Below are 18,174 nucleotides of genomic sequence, written 5' to 3'. Positions count from 1 at the left end.
GATTCATACTTTTTTTACTTACCTCATAAAATTTACATAACTATATATGTAAACTTTGTATGACTGAAACTTGTTGAAACTTTACAAATATTTGACTAAATTCACCTATATAGTATGAAGTTTACATAACCATATATGTGAACTTTCTGTAACTAAAACCTATAGAACTTCACAAATATTTTACTAAATCTATATATATATATATATAGTACGAAGTTCTCATAACTAAATGTATGAACTTTCTGTAACTAAAACCTGTCGTAACTTCACAAATATTTTATTAAGTTTGCATATATAGTACGAAGCTCACAGAATCATGTGTGAACTTTTTGCAACTAAAATATATCAAAACTTTACAAATATTTGACTAAATTTGCATATATAATATGAAATTCGTCTAACCAAATCTATGAACTTATAACTGAAATATGTCAAAACTTCTCAAATATTTTAATAAATTCACATATATAGTATTGACTTTGCATAACTAAACCTACAAACTTTTTGTAACTGAAACATATCGTAACTTCACAAATATTACACTAAAATTACATATATAGTACAAAGTTCACATAAACAAATTTATGAGTTTTTTATTATTGAAATCTTTTAAAATTTTATAAATATTTCACTAAATTCGCATATATAGTATGAAGTTTGCATAGAACCATGCAGACCTCCTTTAAGTAATTGATTTTCAAGTTGATATGCAAATATGGGACAATCTACACAAATTTTTAGTGAGATATTTTTTGTAGCATTTACAATTGTGGATACAAAGGATTCATGAACATAATTTTTTGATTATGTAAAGGAAGAGTTCATTGTCTTTGATAAATATGAATAGATATTACAATTTAAAATTTACAATTATCTCAAATAGCCATGAAGGTCTAAAGTATGTTGTCCCCCGCACATGGCCTACATATTATGTTAGATATTGCATGAAACACTTAACAAACAATTTTTTTAAGAAATTTAGTTAACCATTATGTGCACTTTGACAGAGCGCAACCCGAACAACCATGGGATGACAATGCAATTGTTATATTGAAAAAGACTAGGAGCTAGATGAAGTCACATACCATTATATTGCTATCAATGTGAATCTGAAACATTAAGCTAATAATTAGTTTTCAGCAAAAAAATATAGTTGCTTAACGTCTAATATAGTTGAGAAATTCAATTCATAGATTCTCGTCATACGTGATAAGCCCCTAATTCTTTTTATTTAAAAGTTGTGTCTCATGTTAATGCTTTTTTAAAAAAAAAAAGGAATATCGAGCAAAAAATATCAAGTGTTGTGATGCTTGAGGTCAAAGAAAATGTATAACCACTTAAAAAAAAAATACACAACTATGCATGCAAGTAGTACGTTGTCATCAACGTCGGTGCGAAGCTCATGATTGATCCCAAGGTTATAATGTTGATCTTGAGAAGCAATTATGCTCTAGTAATGAATGACATGTTAGCAAGATTTCATGCGAACATGCGATTACATGCATTTATATGAGGGAAACTACTAGCAGATTATTGCGATAAGTTCTTCACAGTTGAATTATATCAAGCTATATATAATGTATGTCCATTCCTTCTAATGGCAAATAATGTCTTACACATTGCTTCATATACTCTTATTCATATCTATCCACCAAAAGTGGTTCGTAAAGTAAGATAACCTAAGGTAAAGCGACAAAAAAACAAAGCATAAATATGTTGTGTCATACAAGTATAATATATGTGGTGAGGTTGACTACAATAGGCAGAAGCACAAATAACAATATTTATGATTACCTATGCTTTACAAAATATGTATTTATTAAGAGTTGTTTAATGAATTACTTATTTGTATTTATCTATTATTTTTTAATAAACTGCTCTAATGTCTTATATAAGCTATTTGTTAAGAGTTGTTTAATAAATTACTTCCTTGAATTTATCTACTATTTTTTTAATAAACTGCTTCAATATTATATGTCTTATATTTATATCTTATATGTTTTACCATTAGCGGAAAGAAAACCAAATTTTCACCCTCACCCCACCCCAAGTGATGACCCAATTATAGTGTCTAAAGTATAATCAATGTCTCGATTCATGTGTGTAGGCAATAGGCAACTAGTGGTACTAACATGTATGCGTTTATATTTAGTTTTAGTTGATGATGAAAACTGATTACTGGAACAAAAATAGATATAGAACAATAAAAAAAGTTGAAAGAACATGAATTTTACAAAAAAATTATGTTGGCAAATGACATAAGTGTTAAGTTTGCACGTTAGTTTATTTGATTCTTTGTTACACTTGTATGTAGACTTGTATGAAACTAACAAAAAATCTATCACATATTTAATGTCTTATATAGCATCTAATAATATTCATAAAAAGACTCCAAACATCCCATAATCAAGACTTGACAATAAACATGAAACTTCGCAAGACCATTTACCTTACCCCATATTTCTCTATGATTCTCAAAAGCGATGTTCCTAATAAAACTAACTAGTAAACATTAAATGTTTACAACAAATGGTTGAAAGCATTCAAATGGTAAATGAGACTCATGGATACTTAGAGATCAGTTAATTGTCGTATTCTTTCTTTGAATTTGACAAGGTATCCGTTGGACAACTTTGCATACTTACAAAACATAAATTTTCATGTGCATAACCTTAAACTCAACTTTATGTTGCAAATCTTAATTTTTGTCAACTGGGACAACCAACACTGTTTTTTTGGTAAATGAATGTAAATGTGAGAGAGTTCAAGTTGTACATTTTGATGGGATCAATAATTAATGTAGATAAGAACATCGAAGCACTAGTTTGATAACATTATTTATTGCTCTTTTGTACTCGATAGGTTGAATGTTGTGTTGCATGTTCATTTTTTTATAAAATAGTTTAGCTTCGATTGTTATACCCATTGGATGATCTAGCCCATAAAGGGTATTCTTCAACAAGAAAATAAGTAATCATGTTACATATATTTGTTAACTTAATTTGTATATGTACATATTCTTGATTTAGTATATGATTGTTACATGATTGATTATAATATATTTATCCTACTATATATGCAATACTTGAGCAGAAATATAAAATTTAATTTTATACAAATACATGTTGATAAGTCCTATTTTATTATATTTTTTAGATGTAAGCCATAGCTAATTGTTTGCTAGTAATCATTTTTTAAGAATGATGCAACAAACTATAAAAATATATGAAAAAAAATTATATAAATATGAGAGAGAATACAACTTTAGAGGGTGTCAAATAAAAGATTGAGGAGGAGACATAGAACCAAAAAAGAGCATAATATAATACAAAAGCAAACAAAACGCAGAGAACGAGTTGACATCAGACATTAAGGTGCTAGATGACAAGATATTGGAGACTAAGTTGTGGATAATTCTGTAAAGTATAAGTTGATTACTATTGTAAAATATTAGATGTAAATTTTACATAATTATCAAAGATTGTTTGTAAATTTAAATAAATTGGTCTGTAAATATACTTTAAATATATGTTTCATGATTAATGTTTTGTATATTTTATATGTTTAATTTCATTCTATGAAAGATGTACATATTTTGCATGTTTAATTTTATTTTATGTTTAATATTTTGTAGCAAAGACATATGCAAAACGTATGAAATCAATACATTTTGGAGTAACTTCACATATATTCAAGATCAGACAAAACTTTGCTAAAAGAAAGAATTTTTTATTTTATTTATCCTCAATATTTATGATATTTTTAAAAATTTACAAATTTGTCAAAAAATTCACATATAAAAAGCATAATCACAATGACCTTATTTGTGAAGTTGGTGCCTTATTTGTGATGTTTGTTTCACATTGCGAACTTCATGAAACTTTGCAATGTGTTATATACATAGATTGCCCCATATTTTTGAATCTCCTTGATGATCAATTATTTAAAGGAGATATGTACGATTCTATGCAAACTTCATACTATATATGCACATTTAGTGAAATATTTGTAAAGTTTTAGTAACAGAAAGTTTAGAGATTTGTTTATGTGATCTTCATACTATATATGCGAATTTATTACAATATTTGCAAAGTTTTGACAGATTTTAATTATAGAAAGTTTACAAATATAGTTATGTAAACTTTGTACTATATATGTAAATTTAGTAAAATATTTGCGATGTTTCGACAAGTTTTAGTTATAGGAAGTTCACAAATTTAGTTATGCGAAATTTGCAAGATAAAAAAAAAGTATGTGAATCTACTTTTTAGTGAGGGTTTGTAATATTTGAAGAGCGTACCGATATATTGTGCAAACTTCAAAAGGTTTTCTCATGCGAAAGGTAAAATGGTCCTAAAAAAGTCAAGCATTTGTGAATTTGAACATGGGACAAATTTAAAAAGCTATATGGCATTTAGGAATACATGTTATTTTGGCCATATAGTACGATCATTTTTTGCACTCAATATTAACCAAATGTAGTTTATGGTATCGATATCTAGAGTAGAGATATAAATGGTTCTAACTCAAGTGAGATATAATTGGAACTAACATAATCAGATTCTGAGTTGTGTCTGAATTCGATATAAGGGTTTTTGTTTTATCTTCAAATTCTGATTGTACAAATATGATATATGTACTTGATTTTATTAAGATCAAGTCTTTGAGCGACGATTCCAACACATGGGTAATAAGGTTTGAAAAATGAAAAGGTCCAAATTCTTTGTAATTTTTTGGGTCTCCAAATATTTTTTTTTTCATTGAAAATACATGATCCGGTGTCGTTTCCTAGTAAATCGACCATGCCAAACATGTTTATGGGGTTGGAATTGCAAAAAAAAAAAAGTACTGAAAAATAAAAAAAACCCCATTTGGCTTGTTTTCATGTCGCATATTTTTTCTCTCTATACTCTATCCAAGTCTGGACTCGGATATACGTTTACATGTAGATTTGTCAGATTTTGTCAAACTTTGAGTCCTAGTCAAGTTCGGATTCAGGTTCTGATGTGCAAAATGCAAAAAGTCCAACCCGAGAATGATTAGTAATGGGGTTTGGTTCTCTTTGCGGAATATAACTATATGGACTCGAATTTGAATGGATATCCAACCCAAATCAGGACTCCTTCATGTTTTTAATCTGGACCGGAGTCTGGTTCTGCCTATGCTAGACCCAATAGGATCAAACCCAGACTTCGTACCAGCAGGCCCTCAGCACCTAAAAGTCGGATACGGCTTTGGATTCACACAAGTCCAATGCAATCCGACCCGTTTTTTAGGACTGCTTTTCAGTTTTCACCAGCTTTCGTTGAGAAAAAGGGAACTTTTTCTTAAGAAACAACTAAAAGGGTTGGGCACTCTTTACGTGTCAGCAACCCTTTGTTTTTTTCCAACCTACTGGTCGTCTAATCAGTGGCACAATGACCAATATCACCGATTTTTTGAAAAAATCGTGAAGAAAACACGAGAAATTGAGTGGCTGTTTTAAACGTTAACTTTTCACGATATTTGTAAACTAACGTTGAGAGATTTATTAAAATAAAAATTTCATGTTTTTTTATCATGACATTTACGGTTTTAATGGCTGTTTTTTGTCAAGAATATGTGATTTTATTTATTTGTATATATTTATGTTTTATTTTAAATATTTCTTAATTTTTGTTATAATAATCATTGCCGATATTTTGCTGAAAAAGAAAACACTAAAATTAGAAGATTCCAATTTCTAACGATATTTTAACTGTCTACATTTGCGGTTTTAAACGATTTGTCGCCATGATCAGTAAAGATCCATGTTTGGGGTTTCTAGTTTGTTGATAAGAGAAACTGATGCAAATAGAAAAACTCAATTTTCACATTATTCTATTCCTATGAACAAAACTCAAAGAAAAGCAGAAAAACAATAAAAAAGTGCAAGAAAATTCTGATAAAATAATAACATTCAATAATTCAATTCATCAACTCTCTTGAGAAACCCTACAACTACAACTACAACTACAACTACAACTACAACTACAACTACGCCTTCATCCCAAAACAATTGGGGTCGGCGATATGAACCAAAAAAGAAAATCATTTTGGGTCTTCCACATGAATCCTTCTCCTCCAATCATTTCTATCCAATGCCATGTCCTCCGTAAGGTTCAAAGCATTCATATCCTTTCCTATCACCTCCATCCATGTCTTCCTAGGCCTACTCGGACCTCTTTTAACTAATATATTTTCTCATTTCTCCCTCCTTTTCTTGAGAAACCCTATAATAATTATTTATAGAAACAAGAGAAACCCTATATCTATTTTGGATTCAAGATGGATCCGTTACATCAAAGACCCAAAACTAAATAGAAGTCAAATAAATCCTAACTAAACTGGATCCAAATAAATCTCACCGTACAGATGTGATCTGCATGCTCAATTTTGTAGGGAGAGGCTCTTGGATTGGCCGATTATGGCACATAAGCATGATCTTTTAAAGCTTGAAAATCGATGGCTCAAAATTCTTGTAATTATTCGAGCTCCCAAAAATAAAATTTTTTTTTTTATAAAAAATACATGATTTGATAGTTGTTTTCTAGTAAACAGGCCGTGCAAAAACACATCTGCAAGATCAAATTCATGGAAAAAAATGTCAAAAATACTTAGTTCACATCCATAAATATATTATAGTGACTCCTTGAAATATAACCCTAGTACGCCAAACGCCTTTGAGGCTATAACCTAAGTACTTGAACTTACAGTTTAGACAAAGTGGATTTCATGAACTTAATCACATTTTTATCTTGAACTTCAAAAGTGGTACCTGCGTCTGATACGGAGAGCATGACTTGGCAAAACTTTTGTGGGACCCATCTGAGAGGTAAAACCACGGTGTTTGGGATGCCGTTAATTACATGGAGGAACGAAGTGTGCTTCACACTGATCAGCTAGTTTTGTGGAAATTACTGTTGGGGGTAAAAGTATTTCCACCAAACTAGTGACGACACAAACAGGGGAAACTGCCGTTTCCGTGGAAAACCCTCAACAGGTGTGCCAAAATACACGCTGCCTCCGGGTTTTCAGTGGAAATGGTTCCCAGGGGCAAGCGTTTTCACGGAAGCCCCCTTAAAATTCATGGATTTGAGAGCGTTTTGGGCCTAAAAATCCTCGGTTCTGAGATCCTTCGTCTGCATAGAGGTCGGATCAAGGCATGGCCCGAAACCTTGGTCCTTGTGTCCGAGGATGTCCTCAGAAATCTGCAGTAATCAAACGCACCCTGTGAATTTGAGTCTATTCCTGATCTACAACCTCAATCAATTTTTCAAATGTCCGAGAGTGATGGGTTGCATGATCCTGCATATACCCGACCCATTCTCATCCTGACCAACCTATCTATAGGATTTATAGCTCTGCATGCATGTTTTATATGTAAAAACCTGATGGTTCCTAGGTATAGGCTTAAATGCTTAAGTAGGTCTGACAGTTAATTAGTTTGGACGTACAGGATCCAAATAGATCTGAAACTGATTCCAAAGTTTATAAGCCAGACCCGTGAACCGAATAAATCCATAATGTCGGCACCAACTATTTCAAAAAATAGAGATTTTTACCGTGTCTGGTCCTTGATTCCTTTCCATCCAAGCGCCGGCATGGATCTAGTTCTGCCTAAGCCAGGTGATGTTTGTCCTTAACCGGGACCCAGTACCAGTACCCTTGAGTAGGGTACGGATCTGGCACAGGCCCAACCCACAGGTATCTGGCAAAATCCGTTCAAGAAAAGGCTGTCTGTGATGGCAGGGTTCATTTGCTGCATCAGCACTAGTGAAGCACATGGCTGATGGGCCCCCACCCTATGCATCCGGGAGAATTTTTAACTTTTTTTTTTTTAATCTTTTGGTGTTACCTTCTCGGTAATTAACAATTAACACCCATTTTTCGTGACACACAAACGTACCCTAAGGGGTTATTTGAGGGCTTGTTCAAGACGGGGCAGGTTATAATGCCCCCCCCCCCCACAAACTCGCACTGTAGGAATCTCGACAAAGTGTCACGCGGTGCTCAGTCGGGACTCCGAACATGCACTGTAGCTACAGTGCATGTTCGGGGGAGAACAGGCAACACCCTCTCTGTTCAAGAACAAACAAAACCTAACACAACATTGGTTCTCAAGAATGAAGAATAAGAAACCCTAATCAATGAAGAATAATCCTAATCAATAAAAGAACCCTAACCAATAAAATAAAACAAAAACTTAATTTATGAAAATCAAACAAAAACCCCTAATCTGTGAAAATCTAAAAGTGGCTTAAAAAGAAATTTGAATCAAACCTTAATAAAAGAAGAAGAAAGAAAAGAAGAACCTGGCTGGCTGCCTCATCCCCAACGGCCTCACATTGCCTCGCCAGCCTCGCATCGCCTCAACGGTGGCCTCATCTTTGGCGGCCTCACATCGCATCACCGGCATTGTGTTGCCTTGACGGCGGCGGCCTCATCCCCGGTGTGGGTGACCCTTGGCTGCAAAGGAGAGAGAGAGAAAGAATTTTTTTTAACATGTGTTTCCCGCGTCCTGTTCTTTTTATAATAGGGGAGGGTATTACAAAAATAACACCTTTTTAATGATGCGGTGGACGCCATCATGAACGTCCACCGTTTGTTGAAATCACCATCCCACACGTTCATTTCATCCCATTTCAAGCATGGGACTGTGATTCAAACATACCCTAAGTCCTATGGTATGTTTCCAACCAAAGATCTTTTTTTTAAAGGCAAGTAGGGGTTAGACAAACCCCTACCAATTATACAACTTTACCATTGGGTTTTGAACACGCAATGTCCCAACACAAGGTGACTTACCCTAGCTGCTCCTACCAGACAAGCAGAGCCCCGTTTGAAGAGATCCTTGAATCTCTAATCTGAGGATCTCTAGTCAAAATCCCTCGGATCTGAGATCCAACCGATTCAAAAGCAGCAGCCATAGTGAAGTCCTATAACCATTATGATCCGAGTCTCTGTAACACTGAATCTGCTGAAAATAGGTAGGATCTATTGGTTTTGATGTGGAAAGATAAAATTGAGTCACTTTTACTTGGATCAAGCCAGACAAATCTAACTTGACCCCATCAAATTTTCCCTATTCGATCCATATTCTAATACACACTACTTGAATCTGGTTCAGTTAAATCCAAGGTTACAGAAAACTCCAGTTGTATGTAGGAAACCCAGTTTCTGAGAAACTGAAACCAATATTTTGGAAACTTATGTGAAGAACTTGTAGAAAACTCGTGGGAAACACGTTTCTCATCATACGAGAAACCTGCTTTTCATCACTTTTGAAACCTATTTACTTTGTATGGAAAACACACTTTTATAAACACAGTTTTGATGCAAATTTGATTGGGTCATACAATGATTTGAGCTAAAACCAAGACATAAACTGGTTTAGATCTATAAATATGCAAGATTAATTTGGTTTAGTTCAGATGCAAATAGGATATATATTTTGTTAATTGGGTTCACTAAACTGGATCAAGCGGGTTTAATATGACTAGAATATTGCTTCATGAATTTAGGGGTAACTAGTGTTAAGTAAAGAAACTAAAATCATATTATTCATATAGAGTTTAAATCAGTTTAAGGATACATTTGGTTCAAGGACATGAGATTCACTTCCTCATGCACTTTAGAAAGTAATTTGCTTTTTTCGCAAAAGCAGCAGCCAAACGTAAAAAGTACCCTCATGAGAAAGTGAATCTCATTTGAGTGAGAACTCAAATCTCATGAGATCTCTCGAGTTCTGGTGAGATTTAGAAAGTGAATCTCATTATCAGAGTAACCCACAAGCAACCATGCATGTGTTTTTTCATTTTCTTTTTAAAATTTTGTCGGCATTTAATTATGAATTGTTTCGAGTTGTTGTCAGTGCAAGTTGTTATAAATTTGGGTATGGATCTGTTTAGGGCACCAGGGGCTTTGGGTGTAAGTTTATTTTGTGTTTGGATCGGTTTTTGTGCACATCTAAAAAATCATTTGGATTGGGTATATAAACAGGTTCAAGTTGCACATTTAAAATTTTCATATCTGAAAAGAGACCTGTTTTTCAAATGGGTCCAGTATTTGTACATGACTTGAATACATGGGTCTAATATTTGAACATGACTTGAATACATGGGTCTATTAAATACATCAGGTAGGGTCTAATAGGTTCAGATTCTCAGATGGAACCATGTTTAGCTGACCCGGATTCATTGTTAAGAGTAATTCACAAGAAAAATATCGAAGTATTTTACAAAAAACCACCCAACATTTCAATTATTACTAGGGCTTGAAAACAAGTGGAGCCACTCATGGTTTGACTCTTGTTCAAACTCATAAAATAGGCTCGACAAGCTGAATATGAATAATAGGTATGCAGCTCTGCTCGACCCAACTCATAGAAGCTCATTAGGTAGTAAGAAATATATTTTAGATGTATATTTACATGTATTTTTTTATAATCTTATCTCTTTCAGCTCTAAAATAATGTATTTTTTCTATAAACAAGCTAGCTTGAACTCGATCACTAAACTAGGGTTCATTATCAACTTGAACTCGGCTTGGCTTGCCACAAGAATGAGCCAAGCTTAAACACTTCAAGCTCAGTTCGTTGAGCTGGTTTACCAGTCCTAATTATTACATTCAACTGATCTGAATGCGATTGCATTTAAAATACCTACTCAGGTATAAAATAATGAGAGCGGATCAAGTAAAATGGCGGGTTACAATGTTAATGTAAATCACCAACACAAGATGTGACACATGTCCTGTTTGGTACTCAAAAGTAACTGTGCATCCAACAGTACAGGACAAGTGATGCTTTTATTTTGGCTGTTTTATATAAAACTTTTGCCTGATACAGTCTCATACTTTGTTCTTTTGCTGACAAAAAACAACTTATCTCTTCCTATAAGAGAGCAGATCAGGTCCAAGAGCCCTTAGAAAATTGTCCAGGTACCCTCCATGTGGTCTATCAAGAAAAACCAATAACACACCAAGCACCAAAAGCTTATTGTTTTGGACAAATCTCAACCGTTCAGTTTTCAGCTGTTGATGCCATTCATCTAATCCGTGAATGATCAATGGAGTTTCCGTTTGTTTGGTAGGAGCTGTTAGTGCAAGTCACCCTGTGTTGGGACGTTGCAAGTTCGAAACCCAATGGTACATTGTATAACTGGTGGGAAGCTGGGCCTAACCCCAGCTTGACTATAAAAAAAAATCTAAACCTTTAATGGCATCAAAATTCTTGTGGGCCTTATCATGAGGGGGCACTATTTTATTTCACCAGTTTTGGGGTGCCGCTCATTGTATTGATGGGTGACATTCAAGGTGTCTTAGACAGTTTTCAAGGTCCCTTGAACCTGATCCACTCTCTTCTAGGGGTGGCAAAATCTGACATGACCTGTCAACCTGACTTGCCAACCCGCTTCTTAGCCGGGTTCGAGTTTGGCTTAAGCGGGTTCGTGTCGTAAATGGGTTGACCTGCCTAACCCATTTATTAAATGGGTCGGGTTCCTGTTAGGGGTATGCCAACCCACCAATTCGGCTGACCCGTTTAATAAAGGGGTTAGGCGGGCGGGTCAACCCGTTTACCCGAATCCGACCCACCAACCCGCCTGCCAACCTGTTTATCTGACCCGACCCGCCCGTCAACCCATTTACTCGAACCCGACCCACCAACCCGCTTACCCAAACCCGACCCGCCAACCCATTTACCCGACCCATTTATTAAACGGGTTAACCGTGTCGTGTCGGGTTACCCATTTAATAAATGGGTCGGGTTCGTGTTTGCCACAGCCGACCCGTTTAATAAACGGGTTGGGTTCGTGTTGAGGTATGCTGACCCGCCGCCCCGACCCGATTGCCACCCCTACTCTCTTCCATTATGGTACGTTTATCCATCACAGAAATGTGGCCTTTGGAAAGAAGTGAATGAAAAAATGGAGCTTCTCTGCAAGCCCTATATATGCTCACAACACAACCCCAAACACACCCACCGACTTGTACACACATGCACGTACATTTTCACGGTAAGCTTGGCTGTGGATGGTTGGGAGTAGGGGTGTCAATGGGTCGGGTTTACCTGGACCTGAAAGAAGACCCGATTAAGACCTGGGTCCAGACTTGAAGGTCCAATTATTAATGGACCCGGGTATAGTTTGTGAAATTTTATGCCAGACCCAGGCCTGACCTGAGTTTCGATGAGGACCCATAATTTTTCAATGTAAAAATGATAAAAAAATATTATTTTATTGGTTCATGCGGTTCTGATCGGGTTCGGGTATGGTTTCTCTTATAGTAGACCCGATTAGACCCAGATCCATTAACATACCCAAAAATCTGTCAGATGAAATGCAACAAACTCAAAGCAAGTCACCCCATAAAAAAAACAACTTGACTTGGTAAAAAAAATGCTACTTTAATCGGTATTTTTTTTTTAACAAACTAAATAACCCTTACAACATATAAATAAATTGGAGACCTTGACAATATAATATAAAACTTCATGATATGATTGTAACCAACTATAATAGAAAAAGCCAACATTAACTAGTGGGGAGAAGATGCTCCTTTGTTGTACTTTGGCATCAATTTTTGACACTGACCTACTCAACAAACAAGTGAATATAATAAGGGAGCACCTTGATGCATTTGTGTCACATTTCTAGAATTTGGAACCAAGGCATTTTTTTACTGATTTTTTTATTTTTTCTATTGACTTTTTGGAATTGATAATCTTCACATGCCTGAGCTCTAGTGGGCCTAGCTATCTAACTGAAAGGTACAATTGAGGTCAGCTTCAAGCTAGGCCATGTTCATCAGATGTATTTGGTACACAGACTAGATCTAGTGTCTAGACCTTTGTAAGGATTGCATCTTTTGTTATTTTTTAGCCTCAACTACTAAATATGTGATCAAGTTAATGTCAAGTTGGATTTGGATCTAGACCCTAAACAAATAGAGAGGTTCTCAATGCAAGATCCAAATGACTTATGGATTTAGGGTTGAGGATCCATGGTTTTAGACTAAGTGAAAGTAATTAGAAAAATGAATGAGAAGCAAAATGGAAACAATAAAAAAGCATTTGAGAAGCAAATCAGAAGCATACATCTCGTTGTACAAGAAGCCTGCTTCTCACCATTGAGAAGCAAGCTTCTCCATGCTTGCCCTTTTTAAGGGAAAAAATGATGCTTCATGCAAGTGCACTTCTTAGGAAGCGTACGTCTTGGTTAAGGTTTATGCACGTGCACACTCACATGAAAACACAATATATACATATAGTCTTTTTTTTTTAAAGGCCACATTTTATATATATATATATATATATATATATATATATATATATATATATATATATATATATATATATGTATGTATGTATATATATATATAGTTACTAGAACATGAGAAGTGAAATATGAGAACTAGAAATATGGGTATTCCAACACTTTTTTTTTTTAAAATCAAACCATGTAGATGTGCTTGGCATGATGAATTTGCTAGGAATCAACGGATTGTGTATTTTTTATGAAAAATGTAATTTTTGAATGCTTGAAGAATATGAGAACTGGAAATATGAGAACTAATGTGTGAACCATAATTTTTTTTGAATCTTTTATTCTATTCTCTTAAGTCTAATGGTACGGATGTGATCTATGGTTTCATAAGAACCCGCTCAAAACCATCGATTTTGATGCATAAATGAGATTTTTTAAAGCTTTAAAATCAATGACTCATATTCTTCATAAATATTCAAGCATTCAAAAATCATATTTTTCATAAAAAATACACCATTCAATGATTGATTTCTAGCAAATTCATCATGCCAAGCACATCCACATGATTGGATTTGCAAAAAAAGTGATGAAAATGCCCATATTTCAGATCTCATATTCTAGTGATTATATATATATATGCCCATGCTGCATATAATGTGTTCACAAACACACACACCAAAAGGTATTAATTTTTTAAAAGTGCAATCCACTGTTATTTAAACCTCAAACTAGAGCAAAAAAAAAAAGAAGTAGAATGGGCATAAGGCTGTCAATGAATTGGTCCAATTGGATATCCAACCGATTTGGGTGCATCCAAATCCGATCCGCTAACATATAGTTAGCTTTAGGTATATCTGGACGAAAAGAACGAGTCTAAATTTGAACCATATGGCATAAATAGGATTCAAAATATGTTCTTCTTTTAAAAATATATATGCAAGATGTTTAGGTGGAGTCTAGGCCTATATACAACAAAAAACATTCATGACCCGACCTGACCCAAATAATATTCAGGACGGATCCACTTTTATCCGAATGCGTGAAAGTATTGAGGTAAGTTGGACCAGATTCCTTGACCCCCATTGACAGCCTTAAATAGGAATGACAAATACAATGCTTCATAAGTGGACACTTTGAACATTTTGCTTTTGCGTTCTTAGCCTGATACTAGAGAACGGCCCATTCTTACGAACCGGTCAGATACTAGGGCTGGTAAACGAGCCGAATGAACTCAACAGGGCATGTTCGAGCTCGGCTTGTTTAGTAGTGGATTTAACTCATGACTCTGCTCATCCCTGAATGAGACTAGCTGAACATGAGGTGGCTCGTGCAAAAACATTTCATGTTATTTATACATATTACATATATTTTTATATATTATACTTGAAAATATATATAACTTTTTATAAATTACACTTAATAATCCATATTTTATGTATATATATTTCATTCATTCTTCTTTATATATATTTTTTGCATTCTTGGTTTTTATATTACATAATATATATTATCCATAAAAATATATATCCATTGAGTCGAGCTGAACACCTTGTGTTTGGGCTCAATTTGTTTAAGCTAAACAAGCTGCTCATGGCTCGGCTCGCCAGCTATACAAACCGATCATGAGTCGAGTAAGGAGCTGCTCTGTTTGTTTGTCAGCCTTACATATAAGACACTCACATACACTACAAGAAAAATGTGGATTAACGACAAACACTTTCCGTTGCTAAAACACTTTAGCGACTGATTTGCGACGGAAAGCATCCACCGCAATTTCTTGGTCGCTAATTAGCGACAAAATTTATCTATCGCTAATTTGCGATGGATTAGTGACGGATCATGACCCGTCACTAAATAAGTACGGATTTGGTTTTGCGATGAAATGTAATTCGTCTGATCATGTTTGTCATTTATTTGGTTTTAAGTGAATAATGGAGCCATCATCTCTAAGAAAAAAGTGCAAAATTCAAAGCATCAAATTTTTCTATATTCCACACAAATTTTAAAGGCTACCTTATGAAGAAGGTGTTCCTGAAGGATGCCATTGTCTACTGATTTAATCTGCACAAGGTTGAATCGTTATACACTACAGTGGCATCCCAAAAAGAGAGAACATTTAAGAAAAGTCAAACCAACATATGTAAAGGGAAAGTATATCTGATGACAGTAGCTTGCATTGACAGATGCTCTGGATAGAATGATAACAATTAGCCTTACCAAATTTCCCCATTATGCTACTTTAGAAATAAGACCAAGTTTTAGCAACCAAGAAATGAAAACAACAGAATAGGTCCAATAGGAGACTACCTCCAACTCATAGGCCTTCTCGTTGCATTGAGCCATTAATCTTGTACTACTCTATAAGTATCTAAAAATCAACTTGTGATATACAGAAAGTGGGAAAAAAACAACCACTTCAGCCATGTAGACACATACAAACAGACCACCACTTGAGCAATACTTGTTGCATGTCCACTAGTGACACATTTGACATTGATGCCTCACCAGTTTCAACAATATGCTGCTCAAGAATCCTCATTTGCTTCCGTTTCTCCTGGATTTCACCTTCCAACTTTTGTATGTGATTTTTAATAAGCCAAGTAGATGTTGTCAACATTATGAAAAAACAGTAGACTAGGGACATAAGACTGCACTAGTTTTCATGAGAAATGACCTCTAACAACTAGCCAGCTAGCCCAGACAAGGTAAATCAAGTGGTAGGTGTCATCACATATACATTTGATACAACAGAAGGGACTCCTTCAGTCCACATTTTGGCTTGCTTATCACAACCTGTTGAAAACACAATGGTCCCATCATCTTTCCAAGCCGAACAAAGAACCTATCATGAAGGCCAAAAACTATTAAGATAACGCTCATTCTTATAAATGCAAAATTTGCAACACCCAATCAACTAAATTCCTTAAGAGTAACATACCGGATGATCATGTGAGATTGATGTTTTTGGCACACTACCTCCACTCGTGTTTACCTTCCAACATCTTACCTGGTAAATTTTCATTGCTAACCCAAAGCATTAAAAAAATTGAACATCATAACATAATGTGCAAAAGAAGAAATCAATGGTTCAACCAGTTATGAAACAAAAAGAGGGAAAAAAAAAAGAAAAACACTGAAAACTAGGGCTCCCAAGGTTTCTGGTTGACAAAGAAACAAGCAAATATGGCTCCTGGTTTTCAAAATTTGGATCAACCCAATCAACTGCCATATTGTTCATCTGTTCTTTCCCTCTTGCAGATCCAAAAATTAAAGGTTCTGTAACATAACCTCTTAGATCAGATACACTTTGGATTCTGGATTTATCTCAAAAAAATGTTATCTTTATGGGAATCGCCATCGGTGCCAAAAGGAAGATTACCATCAATGCCACAAATGACACAAAAATAGCATAACTAATAGACACATCATCCAGAATAGTAGTTATGAGAAGATAAATGCCTAAAAAATTGCTGGCTGCTTGGGTGAACAAGAAATGACCATGCTCAACTGAGCTGCAAGGCCTAACAAAATACATTGGTGCATGCAAGACACATAACAAGAAGCCCTAGAGTAAGAAAGAGCAAGAGCTTTTCAGAGGAATTATCAAGTACCCCTAAGTAAATTTTTGTATATACAGCAGCACTAAGCCCAACATAACCCTTCAAAATCCACTAGATAGTTGCAAATGAATGAACAACATTAAACGCCAAAACTTTAAACCCAAAAACAACAGAAAAAATCAACTTCAAAAGAGAAATAAGAACCAAAAACTCATGCAGACATACAGCCCCAAGATATCATTTCGAGTTGTGTATCCAATAACCACATAGGTGACAAAACACATGAATCATCCTTAAATCCAAGGATCTGAAACAGGAACCACTGAAATTAGGAAATAAAATAAACCAAAAAAAAAAGGAAAAGCTGCAAGAAGGGAGGTTCAAAGATTTACAGATCGACTCCAAATTCCATGTTCTTTGGTCAACTGGTAGTTAACAACATAAACATCAGAAGAAACAATTTCTTGAACACTGAATTAAAATCCTGTATAACAACATATGAACAAGGTAGAGCCACCAGAAAAAGCTTGCAATGTGAATTGTGTGAGAAGAAAAAGTTATCAAAAAAAACCCAAATTCAATGAAAGTCATTTTAGGGCAGAAGAAGAATTGGTCATATGCCCAACTGAGATTCCAAGTAAGCAGGAATAAAAAGCATCTTACAAACACAATGCCAAATTGTGCTTCTTAGCCCCAAGTTATTTGCCCAAAAGGTGACCTGTAGTTGATCCACTAAATCAATGCTCTCTTATGCAGGGACAAATCCAAGGAGAAAAACAAGGAAATATATACCCTTTTGCATTGGGCGGTCGTGTAGAGGTGGCAAAGATGTGGACATCCAGCATCGGCGGTGGAGGCACAGGGTGCAACTTGCTAACAGGCAAAATCCGAGGCTCAGCTAGGTCCACGGGCAACAACAGCTCAAAGATGGCTTTCGGCGATAGATACCCAAACAAGGTAGGAATGAGGGTGGTGCCGGGAGACCTAGGCGGTGGTGATGAGTCACGACACCACTTTTGGTTAGTGCTCGAACGAAATGGGGAATGCAGTACAGACCAGAGAAGAGAGAAGAAGAAAGAAGGGGAAGAAGAAAAAGAAGGTGAGGAAGATGGGAAGAGGAGGGGCATCGACGATGGCCGGCGTTCGGACAAAAGAGAAAGAGAAGAAGGTAAGGAGAGGGGTCGGTTGGGGGTGTTAGCGACAACGCTGCTCGGGCGAGGCCACAGACAGGGAAAGGAAAAAGAGAAGAAGGGAAAGAGGCAGAGGCGGTGGTGGTTATAGCGATAGCACCCGACTCTGGCCGACCGGTTGCGGATGGGGAAGGGATGATC

At 35.4% G+C, this 18,174-nt stretch overlaps 1 protein-coding gene across 1 annotated transcript in view; it reads right to left on the bottom strand.

The window, feature by feature from the left end:
* Window positions 1-8,437, bottom strand: part of LOC149822908 (protein STRUBBELIG-RECEPTOR FAMILY 3-like) — a 32,456-nt gene extending 24,019 nt beyond the window's left edge. Inside the window, exon 1 of the mRNA XM_089980406.1 lies at window positions 8,334-8,437. Coding sequence (XP_089836532.1) covers window positions 8,334-8,437 — 104 coding nt within the window. The remainder of the gene's footprint in view (window positions 1-8,333) is intronic.
* Between the last annotated feature and the right edge of the window lie 9,737 nt (window positions 8,438-18,174).

This window comes from Nuphar pumila, chromosome 11 (genome assembly GCF_984573655.1).
Source record: "Nuphar pumila chromosome 11, dmNupPumi1.hap1.1, whole genome shotgun sequence".
In the NCBI taxonomy this organism is placed as follows: domain Eukaryota; kingdom Viridiplantae; phylum Streptophyta; class Magnoliopsida; order Nymphaeales; family Nymphaeaceae; genus Nuphar; species Nuphar pumila.
This window is presented reverse-complemented; position numbering and strand designations above follow the sequence as displayed.